General features: G+C 42.9%; 1 protein-coding gene across 4 annotated transcripts in view; it reads right to left on the bottom strand.

Annotated features, from left to right (window-relative positions):
* Positions 1-25,630, bottom strand: part of WWP2 (WW domain containing E3 ubiquitin protein ligase 2) — a 146,751-nt gene that overhangs the window by 48,157 nt on the left and 72,964 nt on the right. For all 4 annotated transcript variants that reach the window (XM_061387763.1, XM_061387760.1, XM_061387761.1 and 1 more), the window contains one exon: positions 12,555-12,682. In XM_061387763.1, the coding sequence (XP_061243747.1) occupies positions 12,555-12,682 (128 nt within the window). The remainder of the gene's footprint in view (positions 1-12,554; positions 12,683-25,630) is intronic.

Raw genomic sequence — 25,630 nt, 5'->3', positions numbered from 1 at the left:
AGTAAAACACAACAGATGGCAAGTCTCTTTACACAAAATATATAAATTTTACTCAATTTCAATTTAAAAAACCATGACGTTTTTGAGAACCAAATACATTTATTCAATAATTTATATGGAAAACTAAACACAGAAGAATAGCCGTAAACATTCTAGACATGAAGAGTCTTGCGTGTATGAGGAAGTAGGGGCAGGGGTGTTCTCCAAAGTATTAGCTAACACATACTATAAAGTTTCAACAGCTAAAACAATGTGCACTGATACATGAATAGACAGGTGTCGATTAAATAAACAAGAAAGTTCAGAAACAGAATTAAATACACACTCGAATTAAGTAATTCAGTATATGACAAAGGTGACATTTTAAATTCCTACAGAAAAGACAGACTGTTCAGTAAACTGTACTATGGCAAGTGGGTAGTGTACTAGACAAAACTGAGTTACATCCCTATTTCACTCCTTGCATCAAAATCAACTCCAGATAGACCAGAGATTTTGACATAAAGAGGAAACCATGAAGGAACTAAAAGAACATAGAGGAGAATACTTTTATAATCTCAAAGCAGAAAACAGTGTTTAAGGTAGCATACAAAATCTATCAATAAAAGTCATACTCTGTGCTTCCACTGGTCAGGGAACTTGGATGCCACAAGCCATAAGACATGGCCAAAAATAAATAAATTAATTAACAAAATGACCCCCCAAAATCTAAAAGTCATAAAAGATTGATGAATTCAACTATATTCATTTTTTAATTGAAATGGCAAAAAAAAAAAAAAAAGGCAAAAGCAAAATTAAAAGAGAAAACAATGAACTTGGAAAGATCATTATCAACTCATATTACAGACTAGTGGCTAATTTCTTTGATATGAAAAAAGCTTCTACAAATCAACAAGGAAAAAAAAAATGCACAGAGACACTTTACAGTGAAGGAAATACAAATTACCCCATACATATGAAGTACTCCCATCAGGAGACACAGAATGTCTGGTGTCTCTCCTGCAATGGTAGCAGCCATTGATGATTATTGCCTGAATCCACTAATTGGTGAGGGACTGCAAAACAGTAATAATCTATCATGCCTCTAAAGAGGAATTTCACTTATCAACTATTTGGTGGACTTCCCTGGTGGTTAAGAATCCACTTTGCTAAAAAAAAAAAAAAAAAAAGAATCCACCTTGCTGTGCTGCTGCTGCTGCTAAGTCACTTCAGTCGTGTCCGACTCTGTGTGACCCCATAGACGGCAGTCCACCAGGCTCCACCATCCCTGGGATTCTCCAGGCAAGAACACTGGAGTGGGTTGCCATTTCCTTCTCCAATGCATGAAAGTGAAAAGTGAAAGGGAAGTCGCTCAGTTGTGTCCGACTCTTTGCAACCCCATGGACTGCAGTCCACCAGGCTCCTCCATCCATGGGACTTTCCAGGCAAGAGTACTGGAGTGGGGTGCCATTGCCTTACCTTGCTGTGCAGTGGACACCAATTCGATCCCTGGTGATGCCACAGGGCAACAAACCTGCACACTGCAACTACTGAAGCCTGCCTGTGCTAGAGTCCACACTTAGCAACAAGAGAAGCCACTGCAACGAGAAGCCCAAGCACCACAACTAGAGAGGAGCCCCTGCTCTCTGCAACTAGGGCAGTGAAGACCCAGCACAGCCAAAAATAAACCAATAAATGTGTTTTTTTAAACTATTTGGCTACCTCAAGGTTCAGTTTGTGAAGAAAAAGAAGGAAAATAGTTGGTCTTTCCTTTTATTTACCAGTTTTCAGAAGAATGAGCTGATACTCTCACATCCTCCCAAAAAAGTGCAATTTTATTGTTTAAAAATCATTATGAATTCTTGGATTTAAATATGTTTCAAGTATTTCATTCATGCTGGGAAAGATTGAAGGCAGGAGAAGGGGCTGACAGAGCACGAGATGGTTTGATGGTATCACTGACTCAATGGACACGAGTTTGAGCAAGCTCTGGGAGATGGCGATAGACAAGGAAGCCTGGCGTGCTGCCGTCCATGGGGTCACAAAGAGTCGGACACAACTGAGAAACTGAACAACAAAAAGCATTTCAATCTGCTGTGATTACTATTCTTATTGGAACTAAAACTGTTTCCTTCTTTGACTGGGGTTAACAGGAGACAGAAGGGGCAAAGATTTTCAAGTCAGTTTCAAGTTTTTCGGAAAAAATTCTAAGATGATTTAAGTGGGAAAGTGAAGAACAGCAGGTATATTGTGCTAACATTTATGTGTATACGTTCAAATAATATATATGGACATGCTTGTATATTCAAATTGGAAAGAATTATAAGAAACAGAACAGGGACTGCTCTGGGGAGGGAAGGGGAGGCTGGAGGACGACAACAGGAAAGAGACTTTCTTTACACTGTTTAAGCTTTTTTACTTTTGTATAAAGTGTTGACAACATGTATGTACTGCCTATTAAAAAATTATGATGAAATTGTCAACCAGGAAAAGAATAAAACCAGAGCCTTGGGGCATGCCAGTGGAGAAGACTGTCCAGTCAATACTATTTGGATTTGACCATTTGTGCAGCTGCAAATCTAGTTACAAGGGTTCCCACCAGGACTGAGTCTGTGCACAGAGCTATCCGAGAGCCTGTGATTTACCAGAGTCATTCATCTGTTTAAGAATTTTGTGCTATCTCAAGTTTGGATTGGAGACAAAATATGAAAGCCAGATATCCTAGCATTGAAACTTTACGCATCCATGCTTATCCTCTCTGCTCTCAAAAAAACTGTGTGTGTATGTACAGACATACATCAGAGTTATTGCAGGTGTGATTCCAGATTACCACAATAAAGCAAATATCATGATAAAGCAATTGCTTGCCAAGGGCATATAAGTTGTATTTACACTATACTATGGAGAAGACAATGCAACCCACTCCAGTACTCTTGCCTGGAAAATCCCATGGAGGGAGGAGCCTGGTAGGCTGTAGTCCATGGGGTCACGAAGCGTCAGACACTTACTGAGTGACTTCACTTTGACTTTTCACTTTCATGCATTGGAGAAGGAAATGGCAATCCACTCCAGTGTTCTTGCCTGGAGAATCCCAGGGACAGCGGAGCCTGGTGGGCTGCCATCTGTGGGGTCGCACAGAGTCGGACACAACTGAACCGACTTAGCAGCAGCAGCAGCACATTATACTATACTCTATGAAGTGTACAATAGTATTATGTCTTAAAATATAATGTACACTTTATTGCTAAAATGCTAACCATCAACTCTTTTGCTGGTAGAGGGTTTGAAATATTGCAAGAATTATCAAAATATGACAGAGACACGAAGTGAGCATATGCTGTTGGAAAAATGGTGCCACAGATTTGCTTGAGGCAGCATTGCCACAAACCCTCAATTTGCTTTAAAAAAATTTTTTTTTAATTATCTGTGAAGTACAATGGGCTTCCCTGGTGGCTCAGTGGTAAAGAATCCGCCTGCCAAGCAGGAGATGCAGGAGACATGGGTTCCATCCCTGGGTCAGGAGGATCCCCTAGAGAAGGAAATGGCAGCCCATTTCTACTATTCTTGCCTAGGAAATCCCATAGACAGAGCCCGGCAGGCTACTGTCTATGGGGTCACACAGATTCGGACGCAACTTGGCAACTAAACAACAAATGAAGCATAATAAAACAAAGAGTGATAAGATAAGGTGTGCCTGTATATATACACATGTTCTTAGAACATAAGGACTTGAAATTTCAGAATTAAATCCACCCCATCGCAGCTAATAGTCAGGAGAAACCAAATTTCAGACAATTCAGTTACTGCCCCATGGTCACCCTGGTAAAACAGTGACAGAGCACGATCCTTGAGCCACGACTTAACGTAGAGAGAAAAACTGGATTGTCAAAGACGAGGGGTTACAATTTCACCAGCCCTTAGAGAAATGCTGTATGTTACTTTTAAGCTCTATTCAATATAGGCAGCGTTCTTAATCCTAATTATTTGATGTACACAACTTATCTGTCCCAAAAAACTTATTCTTCTTGACAATGAGGGAAATCTTGTTTTCCTTTGTTTTTTGCTACTTTTAGTCTCTACCTCCTATGTCCTTGCCTCCATCCCTCTCTCACCTCAGCCCCTCTTCTTTACAGGCTCCTCCTACTGCTTCAGCCCAGACGGGTCCCTCTGCAGAGCCCACAGTACCTGTGGTCTCAGCTTCTCAACCACACAGCCCCTGTGACATCTACTGTGTTAGCACTTGGCAGACTGTGTCTTTTCAGCTTCTTTCCCTGAAACAGACTACAGAGCAGAGGCTCATTTTATATTTCTTTACACTGTCATAGCGCTTAGTAAAATGTCATTTGACAAACGTTCATTGAACAAATACTTATTTAATAGGCCTAATAATCTAGCAAACGATATCTGAAATAAATGTGCCTCACATTTGGATAACACTATCACTGCAAAGCAGGTTCTTTATAAAATTTTTAAATTTGGGAATAACTGCAAATTTATAGAAAAGTTGCAAACACAGTACAAAGATAGCATGCCCTTCATCCATGCTATATAATATTACTACCTTGCTTAACTATGGCACATTTGCCAAAGCTAAAAAAAATAACATTAGTACATTACTATTAATTAAATCCCAGACTTTATCTAGGTTTCATAGCTTTTCCACTAATGTCCTTTTACTATTCCAAGATCTAATCCAGGATCCCATGCTGCTTTTCACAAGTTCATTCTCATGAGCTCAGTTTTCTTCCTAGTAATCCCATAAGGAAAGTGGTATTATCCCCATTTTACTGAAGGTAAAACAGAGGCTCCCAGAAGTACCATTTAGAGAGGTGACAAGCAAGTAGCAGAATCAGCACTCAAACCCAGAAGACCACTAAACAAACACAATGGAAGGGGTTGGGGAAAAGAGAAACAGAGATGGCTTAGATGGCTCTCATGTATGGGAAGAAAAGCTGGGTCCCGAGATGAGAGGGTAAGTGGGGTAAGGAGGCAAAATGCCTGATTCCTGCAACTCTGGGTGTTTCACAAAGTTCCCTCTGTGATGTTGGTTAAACACTGTAACTTTATGAATCAGATATTCATTGAGGGCTCAGACATACTCTAGTCACAGTTAGCCAAAAAGAGATCAGGAATTGGAAATTCCTCTGCTTAATCCTAGACCCGCTGCCAGCTCACTGTGTGTTCCAAGATCTTTAGGTGTGTGTGTGGTGCAGCACAGACTCTCACTGTACACACACGTCTTTTCAGCCCCCTCACTCGGGTGTGGAAAAGGCGCCTGCCAACAATGGAAGCTTTTTAAAAGACCAGCTCATAACATATGACACACGGTAAAGCAGTCAGTATGTCTCACCGTGAAACCCAAGAAATGCCTTCCAATGCAACTGATCAACTGAGCGCTTCACGAGACCAACCAAAACCAGAAAAACAGCTCATAACTAGCATGACATGGCGGTGGGTGAGGATTATATAAAGAAAGCAATTAAATTAGATGGAAAAAAGGAAAACTTGAAAATGGATAAAGTCATACTATGTCACCTGATGGGAAAGTTCCATCTTTCCTTGGTCAGTACACAGATTCAAACAATTTCCATTTACCTTCCACCAATTTTTTAAAGGCTTCCTTGGCAGGCTACAGTCCCCATGGAGACTGCAAAAGAATCGGATATGACTGAGCGAGTTACACTTTCATTTTTTTTTCAAGTTCCTAAGCAGTCAAAGTCTGAAATTTGTTTTGAAAATATATAAGCTATCAAAGCATATCATGGAGAAAAAGCAGGAAGATGGGACCAGCCTTTCCAGGCATTAAAAAAAAATGTCGATAATCAAAATCACAAATAAACAGGATAAGTAAAGAGTCCAGAAATGAATACTCACTGCATATAAGAATATAAGAAAGTAAGAATATAAGAATATGGTAAGTGATAAACACAAAGTATCACCACAATTAAAAAAAAAAGCAACTAATGTTCATAGGATAATAGGATCTCGCTACAGGGAAAAATTAATTGAAACTCAGCCTTCATTATACACATAATATGAATGTCTACATACATGTGCATATACAGATATGCCACTATAATTTCTGGTGGGATAGTTTAACATGAAAAAAAAAAAGTAAAACAGAAGAAAATATTTATTCCATCTAGAAACAAGAGAGAATCTTTTCACTATGGAAGCAAAAGTTGAAATTACAAACACTAAAAAAAACGCTCAGGCAGTTTTTTTGTTTTTAACTACTTTTCTAGAAAAACCACAGAAAAGGAGATAAGAGGCAAAACAAAAATATAATAAAAACTTATAATCATAAAAATAACCAGTAAAACTTGTGTACCTAGATATTTTACACACATTAGGATGACTAAGTATTAAAAAGAAAAAAACAAGTGTTCACAAAGATGTGGAAAAATTGGAACCCTCATTCACTGCCAGTGGGAAAAGAGTACATCTGCTGTGGAAAATAGTTTGAGGGTTCCTCAAAAGCTAAACATAGAATTACCATATGAACCATCAACTCTACTCCAACGTGTACAGCCAAAGAACCAGAAGCACAGACTCAGACAGACACTCAGACATCCACATTCAACACAGCATCAGCCAACAGCCAAGTGGAGGACACAACCAAAATGTCTATCAACAGATAAATGGATAAAATGTGTTTACATGTGGTAAACACATACAATGGAATATTATTTAGCCTGGAAAAAGGACAAAACCCTGATACTTGTTACAACATGGGTTAATCTTGAAAACATTATGCAAGTGAAATAAGCCAGAGTCAAAAGGACAAATGATTCCACATAAAACACGAAGTACCTAGAATACGCAAATGCATGGAGACATAAAGTAGAACACAGAGGACGTCTATGGTGGTCCAGTGGTTAAGAATCCACCTGCCAATGCAGGTGGGTTCAATCCTTGGTCTGGGAAGATTCCACATGCTGAGGGGCAGCTGAACCCATGTGCTGCAACTACTGAAGCCCGCACACTCAGAGCCTGTGCTCTGCAACGAGAGAAGCCGCCGCATGAGGAGCCCACACCCCGCAACTAGAGTAGATCCTGCTCACAATAACTAGAGAAATCCCGTGCAGAGCAACAAAGACCCAGGGCAGTCATAAACAAACAAGCAAACATAATGCAGGACAGAGGTTTCCAGGGGATAGGGCTGGGGAACAGAAGGAAGGGAGGATGCTTTTGTGTGAAGGGTACAGTTTCAGTTTGGGATGATGAAAAGTTCTGGAAAAGGACAGTGATGAAGCTGCACAACATTGGGAATGCACTCAACGCTGCTAAATTATTCACTTAACAATGGCTTAAATAGTAATTTTTATGAGTATTTTACCACAATTTTACTAAAAAGACTATATAAATCTCTAAAGTTAACCTCTATAACTCCACAAGTCAAATAACTGAACACTATGAAAGAAGTCACGTAAGAGAAAAGCAACTGATAACTGTAGAAACACGATAAGCTTAAATGATGAGGTGGGACTCTATACCTGATAGCAAAATGACAAACTAGTATTTACAAGGTCAAGGGAAAAATAATCTTCATATGCCACGAGGAAAATTTTACAATGCCTTGGCATATATGATTATTATAACACCAGATTTAGGCAATCTGGTAACACACTTCAGCTTTTTAAATGTTCATATCCTTTGACTTGGGGCTTCCCTAGTAGCTCAGTCAGTAAAGAATCTGCCTGCAGTGCAGGAAACCCGGGTTCGATCCCTGGGTTGGGAAGATCCCCTGGAGAAGGAAATGGCAACCCACTCCAGTGTCCTTGCCTGGAAAATCATGGACAGAGGAGCCTGGAGGGCTGCAGTCCATGGGGTTGCAAAGAGTCTGGCACGACTGAGCAACTAACACTTACTTACTTATCCTTTGACTCAAGAACTTCATTCCAGAAGAAACCAAGTTGTGGGTAAAGATGTTTACATCAGGATTTTCTGCTTTATTGACTATGCCAAAGCCTTTGACTGTGTGGATCACAATAAACTGTGGAAAATTCTGAAAGAGATGGGAATACCAGACCACCTGACCTGCCTCTTGAGAAACCATATGCAGGTCAGGAAGCAACAGTTAGAACTGGACATGGAACAATAGACTGATTCCAAATAGGAAAAGGAGTACATCAAGGCTGTATATTGTCACCCTGCTTATTTAACTTATATGCAGAGTACATCATGAGAAATGCTGGGCTGGAAGAAGCACAAGCTGGAATCAAGATTGCAGGGAGAAATATCAATAACCTCAGATATGCAGATGACACCACCCTTATGGCAGAAAGTGAAGAGGAACTCAAAAGCCTCTTGATGAAAGTGAAAGAGGAGAGTGAAAAAGTTGGCTTAAAGCTCAACATTCAGAAAACGAAGATCATGGCATCTGGTTCCATCACTTCATAGGAAATAGATGGGGAAACAGTGGAAACAGTGTCAGACTTTATTTTTTGAGCTCCAAAATCACTGCAGATGGTGATTGCACCCATGAAAAGACACTTACTCCTTGGAAGGAAAGTTATGACCAACCTAGATAGCGTATTAAAAAGCAGAGACATTACTTTGCCAACAAAGGTCCGTCTAGTCAAGGCTATGGTTTTTCCAATGGTCATGTATGGATGTGAGAGTTGGACTGTGAAGAAAGCTGAACACCGAAGAATTGATGCTCTTGAACTGTGGTGTTGGAGAAGACTCTCGAGAGTCCCTTGGACTGCAAGGAGATCCAACCAGTCCATCCTAAAGGAGATCAGCCCTGGGTGTTCTTTGGAAGGACTGATGCTAAAGCTGAAACTCCAGTACTTTGGCCACCTCATGCGAACAGTTGACTCACTAGAAAAGACTCTGATGCTGGGAGGGATTGGGGGCAGGAGGAGAAGGGGACAACAGAGGATGAGATGGCTGGATGGCATCACCAACTCAATGGACGTGGGTTTGGGTGAACTCCGGGAGTTGGTGATGGACAGGGAGGCCTGGCGTGCTGCGATTCATGGGGTCGCAAAAAGTCAGACACGACTGAGGGACTGAACTGAACTGAAGAGAAATGCACAAGGACTGAGAAATGGTTATATGAACTATGGCATATTAACTGATAAACAGTATGAAACTACTAAAAAAAGGTAAATAGAAAGACCCTGAAACATGGACACGTGTATCAAAAATAATGAAATGAGGACCTCCCTGGTCCTCATTTGCCTTCCCATGAGAAGGTGAGAGTGAAGGGCTGAGAGTGAAGGGATACGGGTTTAATCCCTGGTCAGGGTGCTAGGATCCCACATGCCTCTCGGCCAAAACACCAAAACATGAAACAGAAGCAATAGTGTAACAAATTCAATAAAGACTTTAAAAATGGTCCACAACAAAAACATCTTTAAAAAAAATAATGAAATGCAGAAAAGAACGTCTATCCATGCTACATAATTATAACCATATGAAATGATTTGCCAGGCTAACATCGAGAGCTTACTATGTACCTGGCACTGTGCTAGACATGCTATATGTCTTACATAGTTTATTCCTTATAACAAGCCTAGGAGATATAAACTCTTGTCCTGATTTTATTAATTAGAAAATAAGGGCCATCAAGTCCCTGGGCGTTATACACATGCTGCACATGGGGATGTAGAATCTGACCACAGCCTGTGTGACTCCTGACCTTATATGCACGGAAATCACATTTAAGGGAGAATTGAGTGAGAGATGTGATTTTTTGAGGGGGATAAAGTTTTCAATAAAAAAAATTAGAAAGTAAATCATTACACACAAGTCTCAATAAAGTGCTATGCCATTATCCTAGACCCCGATTCCACCACTTCTAAAACCTTAGAAATATTATATTTATACAGACAGGCTGCCATTCACCTTCTTTTTATAAAAAATGGATACTTTACAGTTGTGACAACGTGAAAAAACCACCTGGAACTCGGCTCCCTTTTTGCCCCAGATGTCTTTTTCATGCACAGCTGCAGAGCACAGCCAAAAACAGGCTTGCTAAATAAATCTTGTGGGTCTCTGGAAACCTTCCCTGGAGGCACGGCTCACTACCACCACCATTTTGGAACTGGTCCTCACAGTTCGAACAGAGACATATTGAGTGATGGAGGTGTCCTCAGTCAGAGCCACAACCCTCTTCTCATTTTGCACTGCCAAAGAGAGGGGGCTCCTGTCTGCTCCCCAAAGGAAAACTGAGATCTTTCTGTATGCTTTGGATAGACATTAAAAAGCCTACCAGGTCCAGGCTGGCTGTGAGGCATGGTGAACCATCTTCAGAGCAGAAAAGAGAGAGACGAGACAGGGGCCAAGGCATTTGAAAGGTATTTGAACAGGCAGAAATCCCTAACGTGCAACGACTGTCCTTCACAGACTGATTTGGGAGTGGTTTGGACATTCAGACACAGCACCATCAAACATCTCTAAGGCAGTTTGGGGTTACAGATACTTGGCTTTCAGAAGACGTGGCTGGCACCTGCCCCGTCTGCTCAAATACATAATGTTCCTGGAGATAAGGACAATACGCGAAGGTACCTAAAAATAAGCCAAGGGGAAACACAGACCTATTTAAACGTCCAAGGAGACTGACTCAAAGACCGTAACCATAGAAACGTAATTTACCCATAGCTGGGCTTTTTTTTTTTTTAATGTGGATTTTTTTTTAAGTCTTTATGGAATTTGGTACATTATTGCTTCTATTTAATGGCTTGCTTTTTTGGCCACAAAGCATAGGAGATCTTAGCTCCCCTAGCAGGGATCGAGCCCACACCCTGTAGGGTGCCCATGGTAGGGACCTACTCCTACCCATAGGAGGGAATTGTCTTTATAAGACAAGCAGAGATGGCTGAGGGAGACCAGCATCACAAGAATGGAGGCCCCTGGAAGGACACAGAGGCTGGTATCATGGCCGTGGCATCGAGGTCACAACCGATTCCGAAAGCCAGTTCCCCTTGCCCATCTGTGAACACCTGCCCTCTTCTAGTGACTTATTTTTCTGAGAAGCACATTTACTGGCGCCCACGGTGCTCACACAGTTTTCCCCAGCATGGCCCGTGGCCACCACCTTGCTGTCTCCACCACACAGATGGGAAGCCAGGCCACCCTTGGCTTCTGTGACTGGCAATGCCAGTGCCTGGACACGGTGGCTGGCACAGGAGCGCCAGGTAAGCCGAGACGGCAGCCCAGCCACTCATCCTCCTCACCTCCAGTGCTTCCTCGTCCTCAAGGCTCAGGGCCAGCTGGCCAACTCAGTTTCTGCAGGCAGGTCCCAAACTCCAGAGAGAAAGTCAGGCCACCACACAGACAGTGAATCTCACAGGACCCAGGCCACTCTGTCCTGCTGTCCGCCACAGACAACATCATGGCCGACACCCTAAGCTATCACAGTGGCTCTGGAGCCCTCAGATGGTGCTGCCGGAGAACTGAAAGTTATTAGAAGGTAGTCCCAAACGATGCCTCCTGCTCAATAAGTTTGTTACAGAAAGGACAGTAACAATACCAGGCTAATGCTTGCATGGAGAAGCTACGCTGCTATGTTCAATCCAATGACACTTAGTTTTTAATTTAATACTTCCAGTAAATAAAAGAAATGTTAAATAGTGATCTTGCTAAATAAAGATTAGAAATTAAATATTCTGCTGTAAACATAATAAAAAGAATAAAACAAATTTGTAACTATTAAAAAGAAGAAGCTATGCTGGTCCAAATTTCCTGTCCTTGCCACACTTCTGCTACTACAAGCATCTACATTTATTTGTGTCACTTTCTGGTTTAAACACCTGCATTCCCCCACCTACAGTTTATCAAAGCAAGTGGCCATGACCCTTCCCAACTGCCCCAAATTAAGACAAATCACCAAATGACCAGAAATCACAAAAGATTTGACAATCCTCAAGATGTTTAGAAGAATAAACTTTTGGGGGTTGGCTTTTCCCTTCTAAATTCAACACTGTCCCGATGAGACGGAAGGAAAGCGGGACAAAAATGGATTTGTTTTGAAACAGGTCCTTCTCTTCCCACTTATGGGGAAGCAGGATCAAGTGCAGAGAAGTTCGGCATGGATGTGGAAGGGCTCTCCTCTCTCAAATGGGACAAATACTCTCAATGGAACAGCTACAGGAGGCCCCCTGGTGGCACCAGGGCTTTGCCCCAGTTCAGCATCCCAACCCACTCAACAGCACCACGATCTTCTCTAAGCCAGCTCTTAACAATAATACTTAGCCTTTTTTCTCCTTAGTCTGATCATTTCCATAAATTAGGGAAATGAAAAAAAAAAAAAAAAGTATCACTTAAAAAAGATATCCCCTCTCAAGAAATCCAAGGTTGGTAAGAAATGAATTTAAAAATTAATGCTTTTTAATTCTGTGCCAAGGAAGGTTTGAGAAGAGTGCAGTCATATGGAGAATGACCTTGGCTGTACAGACTATGCCAGAGAGAAAAGAAGATGGGTCATGGAAAGAATGATGAATTCAAATTCCATCTCAGTTTGGGAGTCTTCTCTCACCCACACAGCATTCTGACACGGCAGACAGAGTCCCGGCTCCATGTGAGCACAGCTCTAGTCTGGGCTGGTGCTCTGTGCTGTCACTCACCTGTGCCATTGGCCAAGCCACTGTGGCTCGGGTTCTTGACGGGCTGGTGGTGCCGGCTGCTAGTACCAGGGCTCTGCTCTCCGGCTGCTGTGGCTGGTCTGGCTGAACCACTTGAATGTCTGTGCGTCCTGCAGGTTCAAAATATAAAACAGACAGACATAAGTTACCATGAAGAAAAAAGAGCTGTGCCCCCACCTAAGTCACCGTATTCCCTCTCTCACTATTTATGGGAAATAAGCCCTGTAATAGTCCTTCTGGTCTTTGACTCGACAGAAGCTGGCCCCAAACGGAGAAACCCAGGTAAGCTTCCTTCTTGGTAAAAAGTACAGAAGGTAACTTTAGGTAAATTTTTCCACTTGAAGTAAACAAATCCAGAGTGAACTGCCCCTACATCTGAAATAACTGGCAAAATATCCTGTGACCATCACATTATTTTTATTGGGCTTGACCATAGGAAATAAACAAGAAAATCACTGGATGGGCTACAGACAACATATTTTTCCCATTAGCCAAAAAAGCAGCCCCAAACTTATCCAAACCCATTTGCTCTATAGCTAGAAACATGCCTGCCTTGGGAATAAATGTTAAGGGCATTAGACAACTTCAAGCAACGTGCGTGTTGCCGTGTTTTACCTAGAAAAGGTGACTCAACAGTCTATGGAAGTAAATGAGGAACAATGCAGAGAGGGATCTGTACAGGAAAAGTGGTGGAATCAGCAACAGAGATCATCTGGCATCTTTAGAGAACGCAAGGCAACAGGCAGTATATGTCTCCACAGTCTTGTCATAGCTTGACATCTTCATTCAATGAAAATGACTGAGCTTTGGTTTCCGTTTTGTCAAAGGAGATTATCCTACTACTCCATTACATACAATTTTTCAACAGTGAGAGGATTTCTATACTACCCAGGGAAGAAAAGACCACCCCTGTCCAGAAGAGAGAGATCCAGGGAACAATTTATAACCACAGGATGAGGGGCAGTGAGAATACCACCTACAATAAGTGTGGAAGCAAAGACGATGCTGAAGCTGAAGCTCCAATACATTGGCCACCTGATGGGAAGAACTGACTCATTGGAAAAGGCCCTGATGCTGGGAAAGATTGAAGGCAGGAGAAGAAGGGGACGACAGAGGATGAGATGGTTGGATGACAGCACTGACTCGATGGACGTGAGTTTGAGCAGGCTCCAGGAGTTGGTGATGGACAGGGAAGCCTGGCATGCTGCAGTTAACGGGGTTGCAAACAGTCGGAAACAACTGAACGACTGAACTGAACTGAAGGACGAAGTAAGTATTTAATATGCACTGGGCTAGAATATCAGGTTCCAGGTACCTGTGGTGTGCTGTGCATTTTGCACATATTATCTCATTTAACATGGCAACCCCAGAGGTCACCAACTATTATTATGTCCATTTTACAAGTGAGAAAACAGACACGGAGAAAGTGAGCAATGGAGCAGAGATTTGAATCTAGGTACTCTAAGATCAAGAGTCCACGCTCTCGGGTTGGAGGCTGGGGTGGGGGTGGGGGTAAGCCTGGTCTTAAGTTGAATCCCTTTCAGGCTATTCATGGGTCACTCGGCCAATGGTGAGATGAAGACCTTGAACAGAAAGCTCCCCCATGGGAAGGCTCCACACCCACCAGAACACCTCTGCTGGTGAGACATTCTGGTCCAGGATGCTGGGAAAAACTTGCAGCACCACAAACCCAGAGATTCCCAGGGGAAAGATGTGGCCCCATGACTACCTTCTCCAACACAATGGGTACACACCCACGTGTTCACAGTGACTGTCTTTGCATGCTGGGAATATGGATGTTTCCTTTTGTGCTTTCCTAGGTTTTTCTGATTTTCTTCATTAAACTTGCCTACTTTTGAGGGAGGAAGAAACACAATTATTTAAAAAGAAAAAGTTTTTCTTGGGCCAAAACTACAAAAAAAAAAAAAAAGAAGAAGAAGAAGAAAAAAGCAACCTAGCAAACCCTGGAGTCCTTGGTACCTAAGACTGCATGGCAGTTAAAAATGGACAGGAGAGCACAACTGAGCTATGGAAATAAAGATTTAATTTGGACTGTTTTTCCATCTTATTTTTCCCTGAGCTAATTTCATAAATCAAAGCTGTCAACCACACCTCAGTCAAGAAAAATATTTCAGAGTCCCCACTCCATGGGAAGGAATATTAGCATTGAGCACTTTACCACAAGTCCTCATCGAAAGCAGGAGTGCAGGCTAGTTCCAGAGGGGAAGATGGTCATTAGCTGCTGGTGAACGTGTGTGTATGTGTTGAGGGCTGAGAGCTTGAGAGAGATCAAATTGGTTAATAGAAGGTTTATTTCAGCCAAGAATCCCCTTAAAAGGACAAAAGAAAAAAGCCTCTGTGATTGGGTGCTCAGAGCCCACAGCAGAGGGCTGGACCCTCCAGGCGGGGCAGGCCGCGTGGGGCAGCGCAGAAAATGAGACACCAGTTGTGTCACACGCACGGGCTCCTGTGACTCTTTCCAGCCCCCTGGGCTCCTTGACCCTCTGCAGGGCAGCTGGGCATGACAACAGGGTGGGTCCTGTTACTCTCCTGGCCCCTCCCTCCCTTCCCCGAAAGGGCATGTGGTCAGAGTTGAGAGAGAACACTTTCAGAAATATTCAACCACTAATGAGAGCAGCACACCCGGAATGACAGGCTGCAGCAGCGCCGGGATCAGCCCAGAACCAGGGGCAGCTGGGACTGCTTTGCGTGGATTGCCGCCTCCCTGCCCATGGCCCATGGCCACCCTGCTACCCGTCCACCATACACACACACGCACACACACACACACACACACACGGCCACCCCACTACCTGCCCACCACACACACACCCACACACCCACACCCACACCCACACACACACACACAGACACACACACACAGACACACACGGCCACCCCACTACCTGCCCACCACACGCACGCACACACACACACACACACGGCCACCCCACTACCTGCCCACCACACACACACCCACACACCCACACCCACACCCACACACACACAGACACACACACACAGACACACACGGCCACCCCACTACCTGCCCACCACACGCACGCACACACACACACACACACGGCCACCCCACTACCCGCCCACCATACATACATGCATGCATACACATAGACACACACACACCCTTACACATACATACACACTTCCCCCAGATTCTTCCCTTGCCTTCAATCTGGAGCTTCCACCTTTCCCCTCTTGAATTATCTTTAAAATAAGACTCTTAGAAAGAAGAGAAGGCCTCAACATTTGAGGAAAATCTTTCTCTTCAGCAGTTGCTTCTTTGGGAGGACTCAGTTCAGTTCAGTTGCTCAGTCAGGTCTGACTCTGTGCCCACATGGACTTCAGCACGCCAGACTTCCCTGTCCATCACCAACTCCCGGAGCCCGCTCAAACTCATGGGAGAACTCACTCAACCCTTAAAAGATGGGACTGTGTCGTGATTAAAAAGCTGGCCCAAATGCTGAAACCACACACCATAAGCCAAAATAGTACCAGGATGCAAATGGGGTGATGGGTGGAGATGAGCTGGGCTCCACCACAGGCAGCCTGGCTTCGGCTCTGCCAATGACTTCAACCTTGGCCTGATCCCTCTGCCATTTTGGGGGCAGGAGGGAACAGCTATGCAGACCCTGGGGCAGTTAAAAGGTGGCAGAACAGCAAAACTCCACAAATGGTTTTGAGTCCTCTAGTTACCGAGATTCAGCCTCACTAGAGTATGTGCTTTCTCAGAATGCTGGTGTGAACTTATTCCTCTCTCAAGTCAGAAACTAAGGCCTCCCTAAGGAATACCAGTCAAGGTCTGGGTCCTGGGATTATCTCCCCATGTTCCAGAAAACGTCTGATGCAAGTGAGGCCCGCAGGAGAGGGCTCTTGGCTGTCCCTTGCCATTCAAGCTTTGACATTCAGTGTCAGCCTCAGTCCTCAGCTAACCCTGAGAGCCACAGCCTCAAATGCTGTGAGACGTTCAGCACTGTCCTTCATGAAAGCCAGTAACTTGAATTCAGTCATTATTTTCTGACCTATTAGGCCGTGTTCTAGAGCTAGCAACAAAAGACAAAGAATTCCTGACCTCAAGGACCTACATGTTAGGGGAAATGCAGTGACTGATAATTCTGCTCAGACACAAATTTGCATCACTCCCTATGAAGCTGGTGTGTGCGAGTCACTGGCTAGTGAGTGAGCCTGGCGGGTAACTTAGCACTTATCACCCAGTGCAACTTTGTTAATCATCATCACATATGCAATAGTTTATATGGAGTATAAACAAAAATTTGTTAAAAAAAGAACAAACAGGCAGCCTTACTATCGGTAATGTAAGTTAAAACAAAATGAAGAGTCAAAAGAAGTAATAGCTCACAAAACAGAAAAACAAAAGTTTCTGCTAAATTAAAAAATGAAATTTAAAATTTGGTGGTGGCTCAGAACTTGGGATTGGTAAGTCTATCATATCCCTTACGAGGAAATGGATTTAAAAAGCACATCATTAAAACTCAAAACTTCCGCCCTTCCAAAAATACTATCAGAAAAATGAAAAGCCAATCCCTAAACTGGGAAAAACTATTTGTAAAACATGTATCTGATAAAGGATTTCTATTGAGAATATATAAGAAAAAACTTTCAAAACTCAGTAATAAAAAGAATAAACCAATAAAACTAACCGAAAAGTTTTAAAAGAGAAGATCTACAAACAACAAATAAACACTTGAGAAACACTCAACATCAAGTCATTGGGAAAATGTAAATTAAAACCACAGTGAGATACCATCACACAACTATACAAATAGACAAAGTAAAAACAAAACAAAAAAGCCTGACACACACACAAAAAAAGAAAACAAAAAAAAACCTGACAGTAAACAGTGTTAGTAAGAACACAAAGCACCCAGGTCTCTCAAACACCGCTGAAGGGAATGCAATGTGGTTCTATCATTTTGCAAAAAAGTTTGGCAGTTTCTTATAAAGTTAAACATGCACTTAGTGTACCAACCAGCAATCCTACGCCTAGGTATTTATACAAGAGAAAAGAAAACATGTTTATACAAAACTTGTGGGCAAACTATTTTGGGTGACTATTCATAATTTTCAAAACCATAAACAACCCAAATCCGTGAATGAACAGACCAAATGTGGTACATCCACACAGTGAAACACTACTCAGCAAACAAAAGGAATGAACTACTGATGATGAAACAACACAGATGAATCACAAATGAATTATGTGAAGCAGGAGACAGACTAAGAGGCTACAGAGTGTATCATTCCATTTTTATGACATTTAAGAAAAGGTAAAACTGCAGAGACAGGAAACAATTAGTATCTGCCAGTAGCTGGAGAAAGAAGTAGGGGCTGACTGCAAAGGGGCAAGAGGGAACTTTGGGGGGAAATGATACATTCTGTATCTTGATTTTTGGTGGTGGTTACCAGACTCTATGGGCTTCCAGGTGGCACAGTGGTAAAGAATCCACCTGCCAATGCAGGAGATGCAGGAGACATGGTTTTGATCCCCGGGTGAGGAAGATCTCCTGGAGAAGGAAATGGCAACCCACACCAGTATTCTTGCCTGAAAATCCCATGGAGAGAGGAGCCTAGAGGGCTACCGTCGACAGGGTAAGGAAGAGTCTCAGGCACAGCTGAGTGACTGAGGACACACCAGACTCTATACTTCCATCAAAACCCACAGAACTGTACACTGCATAGGGTTTATGTTACTGTATGCAGATTATACTGTCACAGACCTATTTTCATTTTAAAAAGCAATCTGTGTGTTTCAGTCACTGCAAAAACAACTAACACATGAGAAAAAATTTTAAAGTAATCGAAAAGTTTTAAAAGAAAACTTAGGTATGGTATGAGGATATGTGTGTGTTAGTCACTCAGTCACGTTCGACTCTTTGTGTTCCCACCAGGCTCCTCTGTCCATGAGATTTTCTGTGCAAGAATACTGGAGTGAGTTGTCATGTCATTTCCTTCTAGGGGATCTGCCCCCCCAAAAAACACCCAGACAACAAGAACATTGAAGGGAATATGATTCAGGCAATACTCTGCTGCTGCTGCTAAGTCGCTTCAGTCGTGTCCGACTCTGCGCGACCCCATAGACAGCAGCCCACCAGGCTCCCCCATCCCTGGGATTCTCCAGGCAAGAACACTGGAGTGGGTTGCCATTTCCTTCTCCAATGCATGAAAGTGAAAGGTGAAAGTGAAGTCCCTCAGTCGTGTCCAACTCTTAGCAACCCCACGGACTGCAGCCCACCAGGCTCCTCTGTCCATGGGATTTTCCAGGCAAGAGTACTAGAGTGGGGTGCCATTGCCTTCTCTGTAAGGCAATACTCAGAACTCTACAAACACTCTGTATTAATAAATATGGGGATTCTTCAATGCCCGAGGACACATCTCTTGCAAATGTCAAGAATTCGTGGCTGACCGGATACTGGGTGCCAAGCATATTTTTCTATCTTGGTAAAAGAGGCCCAGAATACTAAAGGGAAGTTCTTTGACCTCAGAATTCAAGCCCATTAGCTGGGCAAAAGAGAAGTTTCTGGGCAGAACCACTGAGAGTGGGGTTTTTCCTCCCTTTAAATTTATTAAAGGAAAAAAAAACAGACACAGAAGTTAAAATTGCCTAAATAACTTAAAACTGTTCTCACATCCCAATCCAGGGAATTGATTTTTGCCTAGATGACTAGAAGCAAGAGGGTGGCTGTCCTGCCCCTCTTCCAAGTCCTCTTAACTGGGCATTGTCTTTTAATAGCAGCATGGAAACAAAATGAGTGAGGCTGGGCCGGTTTCCAGTAAAAGAATCAGGAAAAAAAAAAAAACAGTCACTTAAAATAGAATCATGGAGGGAAAAATGGGAAGCAGTGATGGGAAAAGAAATGGTTTCCATCATTCAGAGAGGCGTCACTAAGCAAACCTGCTCCCACCTACATGCAGCCTCCTCAATTCTTCCTGTTCATTCAAATGTGGACAAGGAGAAGGGGAATGGGAGGGGGGTAAAAGGGGGTGGTGAAAAGGGAAAGGCGCAATTAAGAGTTAAAAATGGGACCACTGGAATCATTCTGAGGGTAATTTATGGCTCCATTCCACACCCTACCTCTGGCTGCCAGCCTCAGAAATGACAGGAAAGGTAAAAATAAAACAACTGCCAAGCCCATTCTACATGGCAGAAAGACAAGTGATTTACTTATGCCCAATCTGGAGAACAGAGAAACATTCTCAACGGTGGCAGCTTTCTGAGACTGAAAAATTCACTTTAAGAGAGACTATATACTACATTTTGACTCCTCTCATCCCAGGTTGTATGCTGGCTGGGCTTCTAGCAGAAGCGGTCAGTGTCTCATTCCATCCCACCCCAACTCGGAGCAGCAGGGAATGACCTGGGGTTCCCTGAATACAGAAGCCCCTCACTTATTTGTCCCATGTCCTGAGATGGTACAAGGGCACAGGACGCTCCAGCAGCTCAGGAGACTGTCAGCCTCCACTGATACACAGCAGGAAGCTGCAGGGGGCCGACCCTGAACACGGGGCTCCAACTTCTGCTGTAGGTGGGCCAGAAAAGGCTCTTCCACCTTCTTCCCCCTGGCATCTCCTCTTGCTTGAACCTGGCCCATCCCAGAGCATCCCTGAACTACAGCCACAGACCCGAAAGGACCACACGGTACCAGAATGACAGCGCCCAGGCTGTTATTTCTAAGTGTTCTGACGCAACAAATCACAAAGGCAGGGATTCAGCAGGAAGGAGGCACGCTCCTAAAAGAATATGCTCATCAGACGTTCCTCCAAACCTCCCTCTAAACTCCTCCCAAGGAAAAGTTGGAGCTTTTGCTGATCGACTCGCTGGCATCCTCTTCTCTGGACTCTTCGCCCAGCTGGCTCCTCATTCAAATCCTGGTCTAAATGTCCCTTACCTCCCAGGCTGCACTAAACTCCCTGACTTCTCTGGCATAGCATTCTATCCTTTTCCTTAATGGCCTTTTTTTTTTAACTTTTTATTTTGTATTGGGGTATAACCAACTAACAATGTTGTGATAGTTTCAGGTGAACAGCTGAAGGGACTCACCCTTTCTATTTGTAATTTATGTTTGTTTATCTGTTTAATGTCTAACTTCAACAAGGCCCATGAAGGCGGAAGCCATGTCTGTTTAGGTGTAACTTTGTATAACCAGAACATAGCATATGCTTGGCCCCACAGTAGGCACAAAGAAACATTTGCTGAATGAATAAAAGACGCAAGCTCTCAAGTACAAAAGCACTCTTGGGCCTGTAACCTCTAATATTTCCCATGTTCCTAGCAATCCATCACTCCTCACCTCCCTGTCTCCAACCACCTCTTTAAAGAATGGTATCTATGCCAAGAGATGGAATCCACAAGGTAGGAGGTATTGAGAAGTGTCAGAGCTAGTGTCTTCCAAAAAGGTTAGCCCGCAACATCATGTAAGAACATTCTCTAGTCTACAAACCAAGGTCTACAAATAAAAATCATTTCATTATACTTTTTTTTGTGCCACATATACTAAAATTGCAAGACAATCTCCACATCCAACCAAATTTTATTTATCATGGTTTTGTTGTTGTTGTTCTAGCTATAATTTTCAAGCACTCTCCAACAGGTAAAGACTAGGCAAGTGATTGAACATGGGAATTAAGAGAGATACCTTGTGTGGCAGGAATATTTTCTAAAATGCCCCTCCTCCCAAAAACACCCCACCTCAATGCATAAAACCAGGGAATGTGATGACATATTACACAGCCTGAATTCCTGCTGAGCACGTGGCCTCACTCAAGTTGGAGGGCTTTATAGAGAGATGGCAATGCCCTGTGGAATCAGTGCTCATCTCACAGGGGTGCCATTTCTGTGATCCAAATAGCCTTCGTGAGACACACACTCCTGACATTCCAACCATCAGTTGGGGATGTGAATAGCTATCTATACGTGGGACATCACTGTTCTCAGAGGGTGAGTAAGTAACACTCTCTCCTGGTAGAGTTCAGGAACATGGATGTTACTACACACGCTTTTTCCAAATAAGACATATTTATGTGTCAGCTTATCTCAGATTCCAATGCTAACCATGGAAGTTGTAAGGACTTGAACAATCCAAGAAAAAAGGTTCAAAGTGGAAGTATCAATCATGAAGAATAAGTAAAACAGGAGGAGCAGAGACTTCCCTGGTGGTCCGGTGGTTAGGACTCCATGCTTCTACTGCAGGGTGCGTGGGTTGGAGCACTGGTCAGAGAACTAGGATCCTGCACGCTGCAGCCAAAAAAAAAACCCAGGGGGAACCACCACGCTCTTGGCGATCTCGCTAAGCTTTAGAAATACAAGGCTGTCCTGATAAAAAGTCTCCCCTGTACCCTGTGCCCCTGAAACCATCACTTCTCAGGGAGTCGAGGTGCCAAGGAATGTAAACTGGTAGCAAGACCCACCCTGAAGTCCTGGCAAGTGAGAAGCAGGAACACAAGACTCTTTCAACTCAACAAGGATTCACTGAGCTGCTGCTACGTGCAGCAGAGCACTATTCGGGGCCTGGTGGGGACACAAAGATGCCTAAGGCCCAGATGAGTTTGGCTGAGAACTCCCCCTGTACCCCTCCCAACCTTCAAAACAAGAGTGCTGTAGATGGGAGAGAAAAAAAACCAACTCCTCAGGAGTCCCCATTTCATCATTCTTTTCTACATGTAAAGCAAAAGCGTAGGGTGTGATTTTAAATAAAGGTTTTGCTTACCTTTTTTGAAGGGAAAAATTTTAAACAGAAAGAACAAAACCAACCATATCCTCATCTCCCCTTCTCCTTCACCAAACAGCAGTGATTCACACCATCTCCTACTCTAGACTTTCACGAATCTCAAGTTAAAAATTGTTGTCAATTTCTTATTTCAAAGTTGTACCTTCAAAGGCCATTTATGAGCACACAAAATAGACCCGACACATAGACGTGCCATGAAAGTCCAAGAGAAGTCCCAGTCCAAACAGAAAATCTTCAGACAGGGAGCTGGGGAAGAAATTCTTGTTCTCTCTACGCTGTTAGGTGCAGAATTTCACACTCCATTATCAAATAATCCGTGAGCCAAAGATACCTTCAACTCATAAAGACAAAGAAAAGGCAGGCCAAACACAGGCTTAAAGTGGCTGGTTGGCTTAGCAAAGAGAGACAAAGAAAGCAGAACAGACAGCACTTAAAAGGCAAGAGAATGAAAAGATATCACGAATCACAAGAAACAAACGGACCAACTATGACAGTTTAAAGATACAAGGTATTATATTGGTTTGGGTTTGTTTTTCAATCTTTTTTTTTTAATTGAAGTATTGCTGACATACAAACTGTATTAGCTTCAGGTATACAACATAGTCATCCGACATTTCTATACATTCTGAACTGAGGTATATAAAGTCTAGGAATCATCTGCCACCAAAGTGATCACAAAATTATTGCCCATATTCTCCACACTGTACATTACATTCTCATGACTTGTTTATTCTATAACCAGAAGTCTGCATCCCTTAGTCCCCCTTCATCTAGTTCTTCCAACTTGCCACCCTCCTTGTACTGTTTGTTAAAAACCCAGTTCAATGATGTTTCGAGCAACACCATCTAATATATAAGCACCAAAAATGTGGAAACTAAATGGATGCAGAAAATATGGCAAGAAAATACAAAACAAAAGGAAGCTGGAGAAGTTATGCTAATACAAAACTAAATAAACTTTTTAAATGATTTTTAAAATTCAGGCATAATTTACGTATAGTAAAATTCACTCCCTTTCAAGGGTACAGTTAAATGAGTTTTACCAGCATATACAATCGTGTTATCATCATCATGATCAAGATATAAAACACTTACACTGCCCCCCAAAATTTCTTGGTACCCTTGGTAGTCAATCCCTCCCCTTAATTCCCAAGAATTGCTAACAGGATTTCTGTCCCAATCATTTTGCCTCTTCCAGAATGTTATATAAATGGAATCACATAGAATGTAGCCTTTTGTGTCTGGCTTTTTTAAATTTACCATCTTAACCATTTTATTTTACTTATTTATTTACTTTTGACCCCACCACCTGGCTTGCAGGATCTTAGTTCCCCGACCAGGAATTGAACCTGGTCCCAGACAGTGAGGCTTCCCTGATAGCTCAGTTGGTGAAGAATCCACCTACAATGCAGGAGACCCCAGTTAATTCCTGGGTCAGGAAGATCCCCTGGAGAAGGGAAAGGCTATCCACTCCAGTATTCTGGGCTGGAGAATTCCGTGGACTGTATAGTCCATGGGGTCGCAAAGAGTCAGACACGACTGAGAGACTTTCACTTTCACCTTCCAGGTAGTGAGAGCGTGGACTCCTAACCACTGGACTGCCAAGGAAGTCTTTTGTATATCTGGCTTCTTGCATTTAGCATAATTCTTTTGAGAGTCATCCATGTTGTTTAATGCTATTCCTTTTTATTGCCCAGAACAAATAAAATTTTAAAGGTGCTAGAAAAAGAGAGGATCACAAGATAAAAATTTCAATTCACCCAAAAGACATATTTCAAACTTGTATAGTGGGTCCAAGAATAAAACCTTTAAATACACAAAGCAGAAATTCTTGGATACAACCTGGCCCCACCTATTAAATGCCGTCGCCTCCTCCTATTTTCCCATCATTCCCTCCACTCCAGCCAGACTGGCCTCCTTCAACTCCAAAGGCCCACTCCCAGCTGGGTTCCTTGGCAAGAGCCACTCCTCTGCCCAAAGTCCCTGACGAGAGAGCCTCATGGAGAAATCCCTCACCTTCTTCAAGGCTTTGTTTACAGGTCGCCTTCTTAACCATACCTCTCTCATCTGCATTATTTCATACTGTATCCTGTTGCTATGTAAAGAGTCCACAAGATCAAACCTGCAGACAAGGTCAGCTGGGCCTTTGCAGCTGTAATCTTGGCAGAATGGTAGGAGGCGGGTGCCAGAATGAAGTGAACTAATACATAAATAGGAATAAGGATGGGAGACTCAGAATATTGAGACTAGTATTTTTGCTATATTTTCAATAGGTATGGGTACATAACAACTTTAAGAAATCCTGTGATGTGTTCTGTGCTTTAGTTCTGTGACTATTTTTACCTAATGCAAAGTGAAAAACCTAAATATAGAATTGTTCCAGTGTATAAAAAGAGTCATTCTATTTAGGTTATTGAGTATGCCATCATAAAGACAGTCGCTAAACCAAACCCTAAATCTCCACTTCCACAGACCTTGGCGCTTTCGAAAGGAGCCAAGCAGGGCCAACAGACTCCTAAAGGAAACATCTAACCTCATCACACCAAACCACAGCCACAAACACCATGGCTTAACAGTCCTTTTCCCCGCCATCCACATCTGTCCATAGCATTTCCAGACAGTTCTGTTCCGATCTTTGATCATCACATACCCAAACTGTGCTAGTTCCTGTGACTCAAGTCTTTTCTCTGAGATCCATACTCTTTAACTGACTTCTCTCTAAACATTTTCCCTTTCATTGTCTTTTTCTTTTTTATTAAATTATTTATTTTTCTGGGTACTCCACGTCTTAGTTGCAGAATGCAGGTTCTAGTTCCCTGATCAGACTACTGCATTGGGAGTGTGGACTCTTAGCCATAGGACTACCAGAGAAGTCGCAACTCTTGCCCTTTCAATTACAATTTTCTAGGACTGAGAAGTCCTAGAATCCAGATACAGGTCTCGTTAAAGTAGAAATGTCACCCCTGCCCCCTAAATCATGGAGACCCTAATACTGGTACCATCGTTCAATGTCAGGAATACGCCTTGTGGTCCTCTGCATCTCCTAGGTTTGGCTTGCGTTCTCCTCCTATGGATACACTTTGAGAGGAACGACTCTGCCCGAGTCACTCAGTACCACTGTTCCACAGAGCCTACTAAGCACTAATCATGACCATTATGGGGGAAGTCATTTTAAAGTGACAGCTTCAGACTTCCCTGGTGGTCCAGTCACTAAGACTCCACACTCCAAACGCAAGGGCCACAGATTCGATCCCTGATCCAGGAGCTGGATCCCACGTGCTGCAACTAAGTGTC

The sequence above is a fragment of the Bos javanicus genome, chromosome 18 (genome assembly GCF_032452875.1).
Source record: "Bos javanicus breed banteng chromosome 18, ARS-OSU_banteng_1.0, whole genome shotgun sequence".
Lineage (NCBI taxonomy): Eukaryota > Metazoa > Chordata > Mammalia > Artiodactyla > Bovidae > Bos > Bos javanicus.
This window is presented reverse-complemented; position numbering and strand designations above follow the sequence as displayed.